We start from the raw sequence: 19427 nt of genomic DNA, 5'->3' as shown, positions 1-19427 counted from the left end.
CACGTTTATTCCCAATCAGAATGAAACCACTTTTTACTGGGGGAAAAATACCTGTAATAATGTTCTGCTACCTTAAATGAATGATGTTCTCTGTGTTTTTTTTTAAAATAAATAATATCTATATTTGAAATAAAACAGCTTTAATTAAAAAACTGGAAAAAAATAAACTTTGAAACAAACACCCAGTTTCTCCCCTCTTTTCATTTCCTTCTTTATTTAACATTTTTGAAGCAGCGGCCACTGGTGGGAAGAGCTAGAATGGAATTTCCAAAGGTTTCTGGTAAAGCTGTTTTCAAATACTGTTTTTACATCGATACTATTCTGTGTATTTTATATTTGCACCTGACCAAAAAGATCTTTTGCCGCACAACTTTTTTGCGATCACCGTTTCTGCTTTTGCCAGTGCCGGATGAGGCCAAGCCCTGGGGATGGTTCTCCAAAGCAGTTTTCACCAATCAGCACTAAAAGCCGTGTAATATCCGTTATTAGAACCAATCAAAGTAACATGAAATGGAATATAAACTTTTGAGGTCTCTAGAACTCTTCATCAAGCTGGATGCTTTAAAAAAGGAGGGGGAGATGTCTCAGGCCATAACTGATTGATTGGGAGGGCCTGTGGCTCAGTGGCTGAGCATCTCCTTTGCACGCAGAAGGTCCCAGGTTCAATCCCTGGCTAAAAGGACCAGGCAGTAGATTATGTGAAAGGTATCTGTCTGAGACCCTGGAGAGCTGCAGCCAGTCTGAATCAGCGATGCTGCCCTAGATGGACCAAGGGTCTGTTTCAGTATACGGCAGGTTCATATGTCTGTGATTTCGAAAAGTTATACGTATGTTCCCTCTCCAAAGAACCCACGGTAGTCCTAAAAGTGTCCTGTACGAAAAGCCAAGCAGTCATTAACATTTAAAACGATGCTGGTGTCACAGGGGCTGTGGCTCAGTGGTAGAGCATCTGCTTGGCATGCAGAAGGTCCCAGGGTCAATCCCCAGTTAAAAGGACTAGGCAAGTCAGTGATGTGAAAGACCTCTGCCTGAGACCATGGAGAGCTGCTGCCAGTCAGAGTAGACAATACTGACTTGGATGGACCAAGGGTCTGAATCAGTATAAGGCAGCTTCATGCGTACAAATCAATTGAATAACACACTGAACCTCTTGGGATGAAGAAGCATTTCCCCCCCCCAAAGGAAGCCTCTGCATAACAACCAGTGCTCAAGCAAATGCCTCTCTTAACACCAAGCAGAATCCACAAGCACCTGACAGCAGAGGAAAAATGTGGTGGTCATATTGACAGTACTGGAGATTAATTTTCGTTGCATAAGGTAAAGAGTCAATGGAAGTCCAGTTGCCTAGTGTTACTGTTACATCTAAGAACAACCAACTGTGCAGTCCTAAGCAGAGTGACACCTTGCAGCATTGACTTCAATGGACTTAGAAAGGTGTCGCTGTGTTTAGGATTGCACTTTTGAAAAGAGGTGCTTACACCAAGAATGGTCATTGTAAAAGGAGTTCTGTTTATTCAGGCGAGCAGGCAGCCCCCAAACAGCACAGCTCAGCAGTTCCTGGAAAATGAAAAGAACTGTAGATACTACTATGTGTGTCCCATAACCATCCTGTCCAGTCAGCTAAGAAAGTGTTAAAACTTTACTAGTGTCTGACCAAGGGAGCGTTGACTCTCAAAAGCTTTTACGCTCGAAATCCTGTTGGTTTTTAAGGTGCTTCTGGACTCCAACCTTCCGCTTTACTACAGTTATCTTGTGTTGGCCATAAGCAAAGATCATGGCCTGAGACATCTCCCCCTCCCTCCTTTAACATCCAGCCTGAAGTAGAATTCTGGGGAACCAGAAAGCCTGCCCTCTGGTTTGGGTAGCCCCAATAAAAGAAACTGTGTGTGTAAAATGTTAAGGAGCCCCTTGGTGCAGAGTGGTAAGCTGCAGTACTGCAGTCAAAGCTCTGCTCACTACCTGGGTTTGATCCTGATGGAAATCAGTTTCAGGTAGCCGGCTCAAGGTTGACTCAGCCTTCCATCGTTTTGAGGTCAGTAAAATGTGTACCCAGCTTGCTGGGGGTAAAGTGTAGACGACAAGGGAAGGCAATGTAAACATAGTCTGTCTAGTAAATGTTGTGATATGTCACCTCATGGATCAGTAGGGTTGCCAGGTCCCTCTTCCCCACTGTCGGCATGTTTTTAGGGTGAAGCCTAAGGAGGGTGGGGTTTGGGGAGGGGAGGGACTTCAATGCCATAGAGTCCAATTGCCAAAGCAATGATTTTCTCCAGGGGAACTGATGTCTATCAGCTGGAGATCAGTTGTAATAGCCGGAGATCTCCAGCAAGTACCTGGAGGTTGGCAACCATGCGGGTCAGTAATGACCAGCTTCTTGCACCTTTACCTGTAAAGTGCTGTCAAGTCGCAGCCAACGTATGGCAACCCAGTATTGCTTTCAAAGGAAGAGACTAACAGAGGTGGTTTGCCATTGCCTCCCTCTGCACAGAGACCCTGGTAAGAACATAAGAAAGGCCCTGCTGGATCAGACCAATGGCCCATCAAGTCCAGCAGTCTGTTCACACAGAGGCCAACCAGGTGCCTCTAGGAAGCCCCCATACAAGACAACTGCAGCAGCACCATCCTGGTATTCCTTGGTCGCCCCCCCATCCAAGTGCTCTCCAGGGCTGACCCAGCTTAGCTTCTGAGATCTGACAAGCTGCAGGTCAGGACAATAAATGACACTTCCCTGCTTGCATTCTGGAGGGGGCGTGGCTCTTTCCAGGAAGGAGGAGGCCCCGCCCCTCGCCTGCCCATTCACGCCTTTCCCGGCCGTTCCAACCTGTGGGCGTGGCAGCGAGTTCCTGGAGTGGGCGTGGCCCGGCCCGGGCGTGGGCGGGGCCCGGCTCCTTATTTAGCCCTTCCCGGGCCGCAGCGTTCCATTCCCAGCCATGGCGCCTGCAGCGGTGAAGCTACCTTGGGGCGCGCTGCGCGTCCTTTTGCTTTGCGCCCTGACGGCGCTGCCTGTCTTTATGGCCGACCGTGGGATGCTGGTGGGAGGATGGATCGACCGCTCGGTCTCCGATCCGGAGGTGCGGAGCGCGGCGGCGTTCGCCGTCGATGAATACAACAAACGCTGCAACAGTATCTTCTACAGCCGGCCGCTGGAGATCACGAGGGCGCGGAGTCAGGTAGATCTCTCCCCCCCCCCCCATCTTTCAAATCGTTATGTTGCTTCATAATTCTGAAGAAGTGAGCTGTGGCTCACAAAAGCTCATACCCTACCAGAAAATATTTTTGTTAGTCTTTAAGGTGCTACTGGACTCTTGCCCTTTTCTTCTATTGCTTCATAATATCCCCCCCCCCTGGACCTTCAAGATACCTGGGGCTCTGGAAAAAGATGGCATGGTGCTTAATATTTAGGAATATAATGACTGCCAGGGCTTTTTAGGTCTGTCCAGAAACAAAACCATGTAAACTGGAGAGTCTCTTTTGATGTATGGATTCTGATGGGTGTTACGGATTCCGTGGACAGCCCAAAAAACAAATCAGTGGGTTATAGATCAGATCAAGCCTGAACTGAGCCTAGAAGCTAAAATGACTCAACTGAGGCTGTTGTATTTTGGTCACGTCATGAGACGACAAGAGTCACTGGAAAAGACAGTCATGCTAGGGAAAGTGGAGGGCAGCAGGAAAAGAGGAAGACCTAACAAGAGATGGACTCAATAAAGGAAGCCACAGCCTTCAATTTGCAGGATCTGAGCAGGGCTGTCAAAGATAGGACATTTTGGAGGACTTTCATTCATAGGGTCGCCATGAGTCGGAAGCGACTTGACGGCACTTAACACACATACATTCTGATGGGTAGGTCGGTGTGGAGGGCCTGCTTCATCGGTGGGGAAGGGAAAGCACTCTGCGCTTGCTCAGGGGTGCTTTAGTCTGCTTTCATGCAATCAGAAGGCATGAAAGTGCACGCTGAGCCCTAGTGCAGATGAAATGCTGGGTGGTAGGGTGGGGAAAAGATTGGTGGGAGGGGGCTTGGAAGTCTTGGTGTAGAGGGAGAGAGCAGGAAACTTGAATGTGTGGGGAGTAGCAAGTGCAATGGGGATGTTGTGAATGTCAGTAGTGGAGGGGACTGAAAAGATCTCGGAGGGAGGCTGAGAGATCTCAGCTAGTTTTAATGTTGTTGTTTTTAATCCAGGGGCTGTACTCTGAGATTTTTTCTGTGCATCCCTAGAATAGGCCCATTTAATAGCTGTTGTTAATGTCTAGCACTTTCAAAGTGTTTCACAGCCCTTGTCCTTATATTCCCTGGCCTTTTAAGGTTGGCCAGTGTTGTTATCCACATAGCACAGATTCTTGGAGACTTCTGAGTGGTGACATTTGAACAAACAACTTTGTGAGTTCATACTTGTTGTGCTCTTTATTGTAGTTACGAAGTGTTCAGAGCCAGTGAGCTAACCAGGGATGTGAGTGCATCAGAGAAATAATGGTCCAGGGTGTGAATAACTGAGAGATGACAAACTTTGCCTTGCCTTAGTGGTACCCCTGACGGATGCTGATAAAGTTGGGTTCCTACCAGAGAGAGGATAGGTTCCAATCTGCTGAATCTTGAAGATGAGACCAGGGGTAAAGTGTGGGTAGGTTTGATTTAGCAGTGTGGAGGGGTGATTTAATTGGGATGACGGGTTTAGGGATGAGAGGAACAGAGATCCTGAACTGCTAGTGGGGAAGTCTCTGAGTTCAGCCCCCACCTTGGCTCCTGAGATACTCTGGAAACCAGTGCTGAATTTCAGGAAAATTTGTATAGTATGTTAAGCGAGTCCAAAGTGCTTTGCTTAGGATAGGATTGCCAGCTCTTTACCCACGCCTGCTCCTGTGCCTTTAACAACAACCTGGCCAGCAGACATTAGCAGGCAACCCGGGCATTAAAAAGGAGAGCTAGTGTGGTGTAGTGGTTAAGAGCGGCGGATTCTAATCTGGAGAGCCGGGTTTGGTTTGATTCCCCACTCCTCCTCAGGAAGCCTGTTGGGTGACCTTGGGCCAGTCACAGTTCTCTCAGAACTCTCAGCCATGCAGAGGCAGGCAATGGCAAACCACATCCAAAGGTCTCTTGCCTTGAAAACCCTACGGGGTTGCCATAAGTTGGCTGTGACTTGAGGGCACTTTACACCACCATGAGCATTAAAGGAGAATGGAAGAGTGAAGTTTGGGTCACAGGTGCAAAGGAGGGCTGTGGGAGAGAGGGTTACTCCTTAAGAGTATGCTGACACTTCTGGAGGGCAGGGCGTTGGATAAGGTCTGTTAGTTGGATGTTGGTCATACTGCTGAAGCCTGGCCAGAGAACAGAAGTGTGGATATGGATAAGGTCTGTTAGTTGGATGTTGGTCATACTGCTGAAGCCTGGCCAGAGAACAGAAGTGTGGATATGGATAAGGTCTCTTAGTTGGATGTTGGTCATACTGCTGAAGCCTGGCCAGAGAACAGAAGTGTGGATATGGTCAGGGAACAAACAGGTGCGTAGCTGTGGTTAAGTTCATGGCTAATAGCCATGATGTCTGATTGGATCTTCAGGACTACCTATGCCATATGAACCTACCTGTCCCCTCAAATCGTCTTCAGAGGCCCTCCTTTAGGTGTCTCCGTCATCTGATATTAGACAAGCAGCAACCCAAGAAAGGGCCTTCTCAGTCATGGTGCTGACTTTTCCGTTTTGCTTGGCGTTCCCTGAGTGACCTTCCTTGCTGTTCATGTGTCTCTGTGTTTTAATTAGAGTAATGGAATCATGGAGTTGGGAACTGATCTCTGTAGTTGGAAAATCTGTTGTGATTCCAGTAGATCTCCAGGCCCCACCAGAAGGTTGGTAACCATGGAAGGAAAGAAGGAAGCAGGAAGAGGGGATCAGTTATGGGGGCTTTCAGGAAAGGGAAAGAGGAAATAGTGGGGGAGAGGGAAAGGAGATGCCTCCTGCAAGTCCTTGCGGGTTCCCACTTGTCCTTGTATGTTACTCTGGTTTCTTGCTCACCCTGTTGTCTCCCCCTCAAACTACAATGTACATTGGAAGCCTCTCGGGGCAACGCCATGAGTATTTCTTGCCTGTGCTGCTCTGCAAAATGCCAAGTGCTGTAAAAGGAAGCATACTGAGGAATAATGCTGTTTTCCCAGGTGGTGGAAGGAATAAAGTACCGGCTGGAGATTATTATTGTGAACACGCAGTGTGACAAAAGAATCAGGCGAGGATTGACGCCTGTGGACCTGGAACGATGCCCGTTGCCCCCAAATGCAGAACAGCAGGTGAGATTTGAAGGCAGCAATTGTATGGGGACCTTTCTTATCCAGGGGCCTGGGTCTGCTCTGATGGTTAAAAAGGGCAAGACACCAAAGATCTTACATCTGCTTGCGAAGGCCTTTAACTGCTATGGCTTCCCCCTTCCTTTTCCTCCGTGCTTTAGGATCCTGGCAAGTTTGTCATTTTCTGCAGATGCTGAAAGTTCTTTGTTGGTGATTTCTAGGCCTTGCAGTTCTCAGGGTTTCTTGGGTGGGACTTGAGACACTAGGACAAGTTTGAAACTTGGTTAACTTTGCCAAGAGGGGGTTATTTTAATTACATGTGCTTGGTCTAGAAACATGGCCTTTGTGCAGTATTCTGGATTTGTTATGGCTTTCTAACTGGTTTTGTAACTCCACTAGCAATTCAGGTTTGCTTGAAGTTAAGGCTCAGCAAAGGGCTATTTATAACAACCCCCTGGGCATTAGCTTTGGGGAGGCAAATGAGAAGGCCTTGGGATTTATTTATTTTCTTCAATTCCTGGTGGAATTCCCTCTCCAATGAGACCAGGGCGCTGCAGGACTTAATACAGTTCTGCAGGGCCTGTAAGATGACATGTTCTGCCAGGCCTGTGGTTGAGGGCAGCAACCGTTTTTCAACATAGCTGGCTTTCCTTCCCGTTCCCCTTGTAGTTTATTAGATTCCTAACAAGGGACCTTGTCTGCTTCCCTGGGCTGGCTTCTGTGTGCCAGTAGACCAGCACCATCTGGTTTTATTGTAGAGATGTTGGTTTTAATTGAGGTAATTTGTATGTGTTTACTGTGTTTTATGGTGTGTTAATACTTTTTTTTAACAAGTTTTATTAATTTTACATATAAACGGTAATACAAAGAAAAGACAAAAAAAAACAATTTAAAAAAGGGGAAGCGGGAAGGGATACCCCCACTTTTTCTAACATCCTAATTGAGTTACAGATATATTCCCTTTTTCTGGTCATAGTCAATCTAAATACATTTATGCATACATATTTGCTTGAGTTTAAGGTTAACCTCCATCAAACATTGGTTCCCCATTAAATTAGTTTTGTGTTGTTCAAAAACTTTTTTTTCCTGCCCTACAGTTACTTATTAGTTATTCTTACTCTTTTTTATTCCCTTGTTCTCCCTTATCCTCTCTGGTTTCTATGTAATATTATACATCAAGGGTTTATCGTTTCATCGTTCACAACCTTTCGGGAATATATGGTGTTTTAATTCTGATGTTAGCCACCCTGAGCCCGGCTTTGGCCGGGAGAAAGGGCAGGATATAAATCTAAAAATAAATAAATTAATGATACCTGCCTTTCTCCCCAGTAGACACCCAGAGCTGCTTACACCCTGTGAGGTAGGTTAGACTGAGAGAGTGTTTCTGGCCCAAGGTCACCCAACGAACTTCCAAGGCACAAATGGGGATTCGAACCCGGGTCTCCCAAATACCCGTTTGACACTCTTAACCGTTACACCACTCTGGCTTATTTTGGGATAAACACACTGCCTTCTGTCATCAAGATGGAAGAGGGCAGTTTTCCAGTGCCACCCAAATAGATTTATGGATGATGGCTCTGAACCTGGTTTTTCCATTAGTCAAAACCACCAGTCCGTGGAAGGTTTTTAGGTTTCCTGCCTAAAGCAGGAAGAAGTGTTCACCTATGGTAGCAGCTGGATAGCTATCAAAAAACCGACATGGATAAACACTTGGCATGTGATGTTCACTCAACAGGTCCTTCCTGTTATTAATGATTAATCATCATAGTGGATTTTCGGCAGCACGTTCTCTTGCTGCAGCCGATGCCCTGATGGTTGCGTCTTGGCACATTCCTCTGAATCATTAAAATAGGCCGCGTCACTTCATGTTTCTGTGGCCAGAAGGATTTTCCACCTTTCCTTTGCAACTGGCCTTCCGTTTAGAAGTATGCCAGATCTGTGGGTACATTATAACAAAATCACAGTGAATTTCTCTTCTTGGCTTCCATAGCCAGCCCTTCGCTAAGATGTAATTTGGTTTAATTTTTTTAAAATCTAAGATTTATTTACTGTAATGTCTTAGCCCACTTTTCCTAAAGAAGATTGTTAAAAGCAGTCCACATATAAAATCATACCATAAAAATCAATGCATTAAACCTAGAAAGCTACCAAGGGATGCTTCCTTTCCCTCCAGGAAAAAAAAATAAAGATGAATTGCCTTAATTTGTATCAGTAACATCTTAACTGTCAGTAGAAAGACACAGTCTTTATGTACCCACGGGATGACAGGAGTCCTTAGAACCAGAGGCCTTCTATTTAAGGTGACTGAATAACAGTCCAAGTCTCTCTTGAAAACCATGGACACCTTTTGCGTAGGGAATTCCACACATTAATTACCTATTGTAGGGAAGCTCTCAACATCAGCTTTGTACATGGTATATGCATAAAAGGCCTAAAGTCGTAACCAACTTATGGCAACCTTATAGTGCAGGGGGGTCAAAGATAAGGCCCAGGGGCCAGATCCAGCCCCTTGAAAGCTCTTATCTGGCCTGTGGGTCAGCCGAGCCAGCTGCTACCCCCCCACTCTCAGTCTGGGATGACGAGGCATGGCCCAGCCCAACCAAGTGACATTTATGTCCTATCCAGCCCTAGTAATAATTGGGTTTGACACCTCTGCTGTAGGATTTTCAAGGCAAGAGAGGAACAGACCACTGACTGACATGGCCGCACAATCTAGTGCGCTCTCCTGAGCACACCAGATGGGAATGAATGGGAACCTACAAAAAAGGTTTGGGGTGCTGTTCTAGTGGGGCATTTGCAGAAGGATATTGCAGTTTAGATTGCTCCCCTGCATCAGATCTGTCTGCCTTCCACTTTGCCTTCATTGGTAGACTTCTAGATCAGGGGTGTCAAATTCATTTGTTATGAAGGTCGGATATGGCATAAATGTCACTTTGTTGGGCCAGGCAGAGTGTACCATAAAACGTAATGCCAGGTACCGGACATACAAACTTTATAGAAGACACAGGCATAGCCAATTAATGATATCATTTTTACATATTTTTTTACTTAAAATACAAATATGCTTAAAACAATAGCACACTTACAGTATTTTTTAAATTTAACAGTCTTTGATCAATGACACCTCAGGACTGGGGGGTGGGTGGCTTCCTCGCTGCCTCATGGGCCGGATAAGAGCTCCCAAGGGGCTAGATTCGGCCCCAGGGCCTTATGTTTGACACCCCTGTTCTAGATCTTCAACCTGAGACTGCAAAATAAATCTTAAGAATGCCACTAGCTGCATTTCTTTTTATTTCAGGATGGGGTCATTTGTTGGTAGGGCCACAATAGCCATCATGGGGTCTGAGTATCTTAGAATACTATCCCCTGTTCTCTCTCCCACACACACACACACACGGCATCCCTGTTTGTTACCAAGGGAAAGACCACGGGTTGCTTTGTCCTCAAGCCCAGCTACCTGCTGTGTAAGCATCTCAAACAGGAATGCAAGCTGTCCTCTGAGGCTAAGGTTATTGACTAGGAACGCCCATCTTAAAAATTACAAGAAGGTGACAAAGAAGTTGGTTTTTATGTGCTGATTTTTCTCTACCATTTAAAGAAGAATCAAACTGGCTTACAATCACCTTCCCCTCCCCACAACAGACTCCTTGTGAGGTAGGTGGGGCTGAGAGAGTTCTGAGAGAACTGTGACTAGCCCAAGGTAACCCAGCGGGCTTCATGTGTAGGAGTGGGGAAACCAACCCACCAGATTCGAGTCTACTGCTCATATTGAGGAGTGGGGATTCGAACCCGGTTCTCCAGATTCGAGTCCACCGCTCTCAACCACTACACCACGCTGGCTCACAATAATTCACAACAGTTGTTTAAAAATGCGCGACATCGTTTCACAGTAGCTGAAATGTGTTTCGTAATGAGCGCATCTTTTTGAAGGTTCAGTTTTAAAATACTTGGCTACATTAAGGGAAATTCAGAGTAATGTATACTTCAAGCCAGTAGAGCTCTGTTGTGTTTGGATATTTAGGCTCTGTCTCTGTTCTAAAGAGATCTCTGAACCGAAGTGTTCAGTAAAGGAACAGAAGAACAGGGAAGGGCTGTCACAATCCTCCCACACTTTCCCCAAGAAAACCTCTGATTTGCAAACTCTTGGAGGGGCTGAGACTCCAGCTAGGGCCAGGATGTTTCTCAATCATTTCCACTTTTTTGTTTTGTTTCAACGGACAACTGAAGAGGGGGGAAAAACTGCCTGTGAAGCTACTAGACGTATAGGGGCAGGGTTGCGTAGGTAAAGGGTACTCTGCACATTGGTCAGATTTGGTTGTATTTCCAATTGTTGTGCGGATATGTGTTCACAGTGTGTTGATACTTCGTGTGCTTGGAAGTGTGTGTGTGGGGGAAACCCTTAGTATTAAGTAGGGTGGCTCAGTGGTAGAGCATCTGCTTTGCATGCAGAAGATGCAAGGTTCAGCCCCGGGCACCTCCAGTTATAAGTAGCAGATAATATGAAAGACCTTAACCTGAGACATACTTCTAAAAACACATATCTAAAATAATAAAACACATATCTAAAATAATAAAACAGTAACAAGTGCAGCACCGAGACATTAAAATGGGAAGCAACATTAAAGGAGCAAAGGACAACCATGCTGCCATGAGCAAGTGCTTATTAATCATCAGCTTGGGCACCAGCTGGATAGCTGTGGGAAGAAGAGTTCCAAAATCAAAGTCGTATTTGAAGGACTAGTAAGAGCCATTCCTCCTTCTTTGTTCCTGTGTTCTGAATATTGGCCTCAGAACATTGATAAAGCTCATCCTGAAACCATGAGGAGAAAAGATGTGAAAGCCTTGGCGCGTGTGCAGAGTACCTTTGCCTCACCACAGAGTTGCCCCGGCCAGCTTATTTGGTGTTCAGGGATAGTTTTATAGGGGAAGAGAGCTAGATCTCCAGAGTCACGGTGTTTGCATTTTGGAAATATAGACTCTTCAAATTGTGTAGATTTATTTCTCCTTCCTCTTCTCAAAATTTTGAGTATCTGACATAGATCATGACATGGCCAGGGCCCTTGGTGTTGAGGTAGGTATGCTGCCAATCAGCCTCTGTTTGTCTTGGAAATGTTTCCTGCAGGGTTTCTGGGAGTTTTTTTGGGATCATCATGACCTATCTCTTGATGGGTAACTTATTTATAGACTGCCTTTCTCATAGTGGGTTAAAGAGGGGGGAAATTAATCAAACAGTATCAGACATCCAGTACAAATGGACTAGGCATACAAAATTCATGCCAAAGCAAGCAACAGTGTGAAAAGCAAACTGAATAAGGCAAAATATAATGTTAACAATACAGAAAATAGGATCGCAAAGGTATAAGATAATGCAGCAAAAACCAGCTGATACTATAATATATGTTACCAAAAATAATCACTGCAGATGGCCTATTAGACCTATTCTCCTGTGAAGGTATCCTTCTAGACTGTTCTGTGTACAGTTCTGGTCCCATTATAAGAATGTTCTCCTGAACATTTCTGTTTTGGATATTTTGCACAATGATAGTATTGTGGGAGCAGCTTGCAGCAAAAAAAAAAAAAAAAAAAACCAGGAGTTTTGTGGCTCTAAAATAATAAATTTGTATTCAAGTAAAAACTTCTGTGGACTAGAATCCATTCTTCCTGTAGTAAATCCTCAGATGGTGGAGGGAGGATCCTAAAATTAGAAGGGGGCTTACAGAGTACCCAAAGTGGTACCTGTGGGCATTATGGCGTCCACCAACACCTTTTCTGATGCTCACCAAGTCTTTTTAAAAAGTGGGTGTGGACAGGTGGGGTTTTTGCCCAGCAAGGCTTTTGATTGGCTATAGGAGATATGATTGGCTATGCAGATTTAAAAACAAACAAACATTGCTTTGGCAGCAGCTGCCAAACAGCATAAAGATCTTCACTGAAAGATCTTTCAAAAGTACGGGGACCTGTCACACCTTGGTCCCTTCCAATCGGTCATAACAAGGCTCATTTACTTGGCAAGCAAAGGCACAGATCGGATTCCCTCTTCGTGGAAGATCAACAAAGAGAGAGATGGAGACCGAGATGTTGTAAATAAAGTTTGGCCAGCTTTATTCAGAGGGCTTCATTTCTGTAGCACGAGAGCCAAAGAGCTCTTTCTTACAGGCTTCTCTGTCCCATGGTATCACAGTACCCTACTTTTTTTCAAATTACACAACGGTTTGCTTCATGGGTGGTAAAATAAGTTGTCTTTTTGATCGATGCATCATAAAGTGTACAGCCATATTTGTGTACCTGGGGGGAGGGGGGGGGAGTCTCTTGCAAAAGTCTGTCCCTTGACTCCAACTGTATAAACGCCTAGGGAGCTGCTGGCTTTCACTGACCCAAATGGAGTCACCTGCAGATCATGTCAAACGGAGGTCACATTGGCAGTGCATCAGCTTTATGTTGTAAGATGAAAAGCTGAGGTTACACACCGTTCTGTATACAGCAGCCACTCGGTGGTTTCCTGGTCAGGGTGTAATGACATAGTGAGAGAAAAATGCCAGGAATCTTAAGTGGGGATGTGACACTCATTAACCAGGTTTGTTTCCACACTGGCCATTGATTATTTGATTTTTTACGGAGTACCTGCACAACATCATTATCAATACTTTTTTTTTAATGTAAGGGATTTATAACCTGCTTTTCAAAGCCCCGTGCCGCAGAGTGGTAAGCTACAGTACTGCAGTCCAAGCTCTGCTCACGACCTGAGTTCGATCCCAATGGAAGTCGGTTTCAGGTAGCCGGTTCGAGGTTGACTCAGCCTTCCATCCTTCCCAGGTCGGTAAAATGAGTACCCAGCTTGCTGGGGGTAAAGGGAAGGTGACTGGGGAAGGCACTGGCAAACCACCCCGTAAACAAAGTCTGCCTAGTAAACGTCGGGATGTGACGTCACCCCATGGGTCAGGAATGACCTGGTGCTTGCACAGGGGACCTTTACCTTTTTACTTTCAAAGTCAAATATGTTCCCAAAGTGGCTACTAAATCACTTTAAAATACTAAATTGCACATGAAACAGCTTGATGCCTCGCAGGGGAGAGGCGGCGGGTTATTTTTATGCCTTTCTCATATTTATATCCTGCCCTCGTTACCAGCAGGCCGGGCTCAGAGTGGGTGCCCCAAATCCCATCTGGGGTAGAGTATTTGCTTTGTATACAGAAGGTTCCAAGTTCGATGCCCAGTATCTCCAGTTGAAGGAATCCAGCAGTGAGCTATGTGAAAGACCTCTCCCTGAGGCCCTGGAATGCTGCTACTAGTTAGAGCGGACCAGGGGTCCACAACATTGTGCTTCTGGACACCGTGGGGCCCGCCAGCACCTTTTCGGGCACCCGCCAAGTGTTTTTAGGGAGTGGGTGGGGCCAGGTAGGGCTTTTGCCCAGCAAGGCATCTGATTAATGATTGGAGATTTAATTGGTTGTGCAGGTTTTTTTAGGAAAATGTTGCTTTAGCAGCAGCTGCAACCACAGCACAAGGATCTACAAGGTGTTACTGAAGTTAAGCTGTGGTAATCATTTTGGGGCTGGCTCTGCCTCCTGCGGCAGCCTTTTTGTTTCTGTGCCCACCACGCCATGTCAGAATTCCAAATGTGCCCGCAGGCTCAAAGGGTTGGGGACCCCCAGAGTAGACAATACTGACTTTGACGGGTGAAAGGTTTGACTCGGTATAAAGTAGCTTTATGTGTTCACACTGGCACAGGAGAGGGGCAGAGCAGCCCTTGATAGCATCTGGTCTTGTGGCAGTTACTAGGTTACTCCTTCTCCTATGAGCTCAGGAGAGAGCCTTTCTAATGCTTCCATTTTTTTTGAGGGGTTCCCCCCCCAGGTGGGATTTGTGGCACTACTGTTCACTTAAAATGCCTGCCTTTCATGTATAGACTTGACAAAACATTGGCTGTTACCACACTAGGTATTCCCAGCGATGTATTTAGAGTTTGGAAACGTTATAAAAAATACTGTTCGCACTTTCTATGTATTCCCACCGATGTATTAAGCTATTGTCGAAGGCTTTCACGGTCAGAGTTCATTGGTTCTTGTAGGTTATCCGGGCTGTGTAACCGTGGTCTTGGAATTTTCTTTCCTGACGTTTCGCCAGCAACTGTGGCAGGCATCTTCAGAGTAGTAACACTGAAGGTGTTACTACTCTGAAGATGCCTGCCACAGTTGCTGGCGAAACGTCAGGAAAGAAAATTCCAAGACCACGGTTACACAGCCCGGATAACCTACAAGAACCGATGTATTAAGCGTTTGAAACTTATAAAAAACACTGTTCGCACTTTGTTTGGCCCCTTTAGCTGTGAAGATGTTTTCCAGCCATTTTTTAGCAGTGGCATCCAAAAACCCTTTAAAAGCTGTTTTTTATAACATTTTCAAACTCTTGATACATCACTGGGAATACCTAGTGCGGTAACAGCCGTTATCACTTTCTGTAAGCTGGTTTGAGTCCCCTTGATTAGGAGAAAAGCAGGATCTAAATAAACATAAATGAATGTTGCAGCTTAGCAGGGCTATTGACCCTTTAAATTTTCCTCCTTCCTCCATTGTTCAAAAGCAGCTTCTTTTTCTTCACTGACTGGCTTTGTATACTTTCTGAATGAGTCTTTACTCAGTCTTTGGTCGGTTTGGGGAGGGGCTTTAAATACCACCTTTTTCCTCATAAATTAGCAATTACAAAATCATTATCATGAGGGGGGAAATTAATGAGTAATAGGTTTCACTGAGAGCAGGAAAGCAGAGCTGAAAGGAGCCCCCACCCCACCCCCGGGGGAAAGGATCTAATTAATAAGGAGCCATTCAGGAATGCCCCACAAGAGAACAGGGAAGACTTAATTGAAGCATGGCAAAAGAATTAGCACGACTTATAATTATAGAAGGCTGCTAAGGGATTTGTGCCTGGCACCACCTTAGATGGCTCTAAAAGCAGATCAGATGGATTCATGGAGGATGGGTATCCTCGCGGGTTTTTAGTCATGATGGCTAAATGGAGCCTCCATGTTCAGAGGCAGTATACCTCTGAATGGCAATTGCTGGGATGAACTTCCATCTGAACTTGGAGGGGGCTCTAACAATGTTCTTAAGGAGATGTAACACAATTTAAAGCCATCGCTGTAGGAAGAAGTGGGGTCTTTGCTGGGCTGGGCTGGACTTGCTTTCAAGGGGGAGGAAGGGCATGTGATTGCAAGATGCTTTGCGACTCCTTCAGGTAGATAAAAGCGGGGCATAAAAACCGAAAAACAAGACTATGAGCTCCGATTTTGAAGCCAAGGTGGAGGGAAAACCTCCACAGGAAAGCAGCTGTAGAGTTGAAGGGAAGAAATTCTTGGGGTCATTGGTGGGGGTGGAGAGTTGATATCAGCATTAACACGTAAGCAGCCTCCCATGACAAATCTAAATCAATGATATCGGTTAACAAATTCCACCAAAACGTGGTGCTTAACTGGGGGAGTTATGTAAAGGGAAATGAAATCAATGGACTGCTCTCCCTGCAATGAGACAAAATCCAATTAGTGATGATGGGTGATGTTTTAAAAGCATCTTCGTTAGAGTACAGATACAAATGAGGGTACTTAACTTGTGATGCTGTGGCCACAACCTTTCGAGTCGCTTACATCTAACAGAAAATCGCCAGCTGTGCCTGACTTATCAAGACATAAAACAAAAATGGCCGGTCTAAATTTTATTTAGCTTGTATTTTATGAACTGGGTAACACTGATACACTTAGTTAGACATTTATACCCTTCTTTTTCTCCGTAATTGGATTCCAAAGCAACTTACATTATTCTCCCCTCCTCCATTTCACCATCGCAACAACAACCCTGTGATTTTGGTTGGGCTGACAAGAGACGAGAGGGTCCAAACTTTCTCTGCATCTGTGGCTGAGTGAGGATTTGAACCTGAGTCTCCCAAATTCCAGTCTGGCACTCTAACCACTATACCCCTCTGACTCTCTTGAACAATTCACTCTTACTTGGCCCTGAGCTGGATGACCCAGGCTAGCCCAATCTTGTCACATCTCAGAAGCTAAGCAAGGTCAGCTAGGGATGCCAGCCTCCAGGTGGGACCTGAGGATCCCCCAGAATTATAGCTCATCTCCAGACTGCAAAGATCAGTTCCCCTGGAGAAAATGGATGCTTTAGAGGGTGGACTCAATGGCATTGTACCCTACTGAGGTCCCAGTTCTCCCCAGGCCCCGCCCCCAAATCTCCAGGAGTTTCCCAACTTGGATCTGGCAACCATCCCCCCCCCCAATCCCCCACAGGTGGCCAGGGGGAACCTGGCAACCCTTGAGTCAGCCCTGGTTAGTATTTTGATGGGAGACCACCAAGGAAGTCTAGGGTTGCTATGCAGAGGCAGGCAATGGTAAGCCACCTCTGAACATCTCTTGCTTTGAAAATTCCGGGAGGGGTTGTCTTGAGTCTCTTGCAACATGCTGGCAAATAAATAAATAAACTAGGTCTTGACCAGTTATAAACCTGTCACTTTCAGAATTGTCGCTTCTCCATCATTGTTTAAATATGTTTTAAAACAATGCTGCTGTTGTTGACCTTCTTACATTGGTATGAGTTGTTTTTATTCCTGCTGCTGTTCATTTGTTTAAGTTGGGCCTTATGTTTCATTTACTATATAATCATTGGACGGGTTTGGACTTGCAAGAACTTTGTGGTTATGGTGGGCCCACGGACCCAGAAACGAGGCTGGGGTTGCTGGCTGATCTATCAACAGGAGTTGGAAGTGGGTCCAGAACTTACACAATGGGTCGCAGGAGATTGAGAAGCAGAGAAGCGAATGAGTGGAGGGATACAAGCCTGAGAGAGAGAGGATGTGAGAAATGGCCAAGCCAAAGAAAAAGAGGAGCTGAGGGGAGAACCCTAGAAGTAGAATGGGGTTGAATCTTCAATAGGGAAGCAAACCGCTGAACTTGGGGTGGGAGGGCTCAGGAAGTCCAAAGAAATGGGGTTGAGATTGGATGCCTCATGGATTTGAAATACTTATTCATTTTTTAAAAATATGTGCATCACTTCTCCAAATTTGTTCAAATCAGTTTCCCCAAGAAGATACATCATACGCCGTAAAAGTTCATTAGTCTAGCTTAATCTTTGGTTGGAGGTCTTGTGGTAAAAAAAAAATTAACACACCTGTCTTCACATTTAACTCAGGGTGATGGAACGTTTTCTACCTGTAACAGAGCCAATTGTGTTTCTTTTTCTCCAACTTCCAGAAGCGAAAGTGCAAATTCGACGTCTGGAGCCGCCCTTGGCTGAATGACACAAGCTTGACGAAAATGAGCTGTGGATCAGCTAGATCCTGAATCTCGTGTCTGGGAGCTGGCAGGAAGGGTGTGTCCTAACTTGCCGGCAGCTACTACAAAATGCATTCAAACCAGTCTAATTCTTCTTAATTACGATGAACTGCCTGCTCCCCTTAACTGCCTCCAGGATTTGCCATGCACAGTTGAGAAACAGGAGTCTGGAGTCTTGCCTGTTAATGGATCACCTCGAAACTCAACAAGATTGATTGTGGCATCTTGGTCTTGTCTGTCAAGACAGAAATGCTAGACCTGCTTATTTTCCCCACCCCTCATATACTTACTGGAATCTTGCCTTTGGAATAAAATTGGACTAGAACTTTCTAAGGTCTTCCTGTTCTGTTGCTCACAACAAAATAACCTGGTGCTTTTTTGCATACTGCTTGCAGAGTATTAATTTGAGAATGACGTAACAGCCCTTTCCTCCTAATCTTGGATCTGGAATGAGAAGGGATGCCTCTGTTCAGAAAGAGGATCTTGGGCAGGTGCTGGTTTATCTGAGTTGTAGAAATCTTTTGCCTATTATTGATTGGGGGGGAAAGCATGCTGGTGAGTCTTGGATACATTTTAAAAAGTGCGTCCTTCCTCTCTCACCAGCTCGGTAAGTGTTCAGTGATGCTCCTCACATGCACCACGCCTGACTTTGCAGACTGGTTTATAAGGGTCAAAACAGATGAAATAACGAGAGATTAATAATCTGATCTTCTCATTGTATTCTAAATGACTTCTGCCTAGGGCCCTGTTTCAGGTTGGTACTGGGCAAGGAGAGCTGTGTCTCAGATGTGGCTTCACTAGGGTTGCCAACCTCCAGGTACTATCTGGAGATCTTCTGCTATTACAAGTGATCTTTTTCCAGGTGAACTGATCTCCAGCCAATAGAGATCATTTCACCTGGAGAAAATGGCTGCTTTGGGCATTGGACTCTATGGCATTGAAGTCCCTCCCCTCCCCAAACCTCGCCCTTCTCAGGCTCAGCCCCAAAAACCTCCCGCCATTTGGGGAAAAGGACCTGGCAACCCTAGGCTTCACATCTGTAATGTGAGGATACTGGAAAAAAATAGGGTTTGCTGCACAAGGATGTGATAATGAGAACTAAGGATAGCCAAGTCCTTTAAAACACCGTGGAAAACATAAATCTCACAAAATCCGATTGAGTAGCACATTCTAGCGCTAGTCAGAATTTGCAGATTTTTTTGATTATGCATGAGGAAGAGTTACAGCGCAGGTAACATACTACATACATATTTCTTTTCTGATATGTAGTTAAGAAATCTATTTTGCCAACAGCAACAGCAAACTCCTGGACCTTGGTCAGTTTGCATCAATTTTTAATGAAATGTGGTAATACTACAGTGCTTTCAGTATAAACTGGCCCAGTCTCATGGGGATCGGACAGAGTTCTGAGGTCTCTTCTACCCTGCCAAGCCCCTCTGTGCTGTTATGCTGTCATCAGCCAGCAACAGAGGGGGCATGTATACTCAGAATGGTTGCCCTACATGCTGCCATCTTGAATCTGTTCTCAAATTCCATTTGGAACATAACCTGCCATTAGTTAAACTCCAGACTAAACTGTCAGCTTCTCCATCTCCAAACTCCCATGACGTTCAACCAATGTTCACCAGACCTGGGGAATAAACATAATTTTGGGCACAGCTTATAACAACAAAGAGAAAATGGCAAAAGTAAGTTTTCTCTGTGCATAAGGGAGAATGGTGCAATGTAGAGATTTACTTACAGGCAGGGTTGCCAACCAGGTGGTACCTGGAGATCTCTCACTATTACAATTGATCTCCAGATGACCAAGATCAGTTCCCCTGGAGAA

General features: G+C 45.3%; 1 protein-coding gene across 1 annotated transcript; it reads left to right on the top strand.

Moving 5' to 3' along the window:
• The first annotated feature begins 2930 nt into the window (after positions 1-2930).
• LOC130481065 (cystatin-like) lies at positions 2931-17608 on the top strand. Its single transcript, XM_056853721.1, has 3 exons — positions 2931-3170; positions 6145-6273; positions 17519-17608. The coding sequence occupies exons 1-3, from the start codon at positions 2931-2933 to the stop codon at positions 17606-17608; spliced, it is 459 nt and encodes a 152-aa protein (XP_056709699.1).
• Positions 17609-19427: the final 1819 nt, after the last annotated feature.

The sequence above is a fragment of the Euleptes europaea genome, chromosome 7 (genome assembly GCF_029931775.1).
Source record: "Euleptes europaea isolate rEulEur1 chromosome 7, rEulEur1.hap1, whole genome shotgun sequence".
Taxonomy (NCBI): Eukaryota; Metazoa; Chordata; class Lepidosauria; order Squamata; family Sphaerodactylidae; genus Euleptes; species Euleptes europaea.
This window is presented reverse-complemented; position numbering and strand designations above follow the sequence as displayed.

Excerpts from the sequence above, each read along its gene's own strand:
- LOC130481065 (XM_056853721.1), top strand. The coding sequence starts at position 2,931 with ATGGCGCCTGCAGCGGTGAAGCTACCTTGGGGCGCGCTGCGCGTCCTT. Across the intron at positions 3,171-6,144 it reads TCACGAGGGCGCGGAGTCAG|GTGGTGGAAGGAATAAAGTA; the intron begins GTAGATCTCTCC and ends CTGTTTTCCCAG. Across the intron at positions 6,274-17,518 it reads CCCCAAATGCAGAACAGCAG|AAGCGAAAGTGCAAATTCGA; the intron begins GTGAGATTTGAA and ends TCCAACTTCCAG.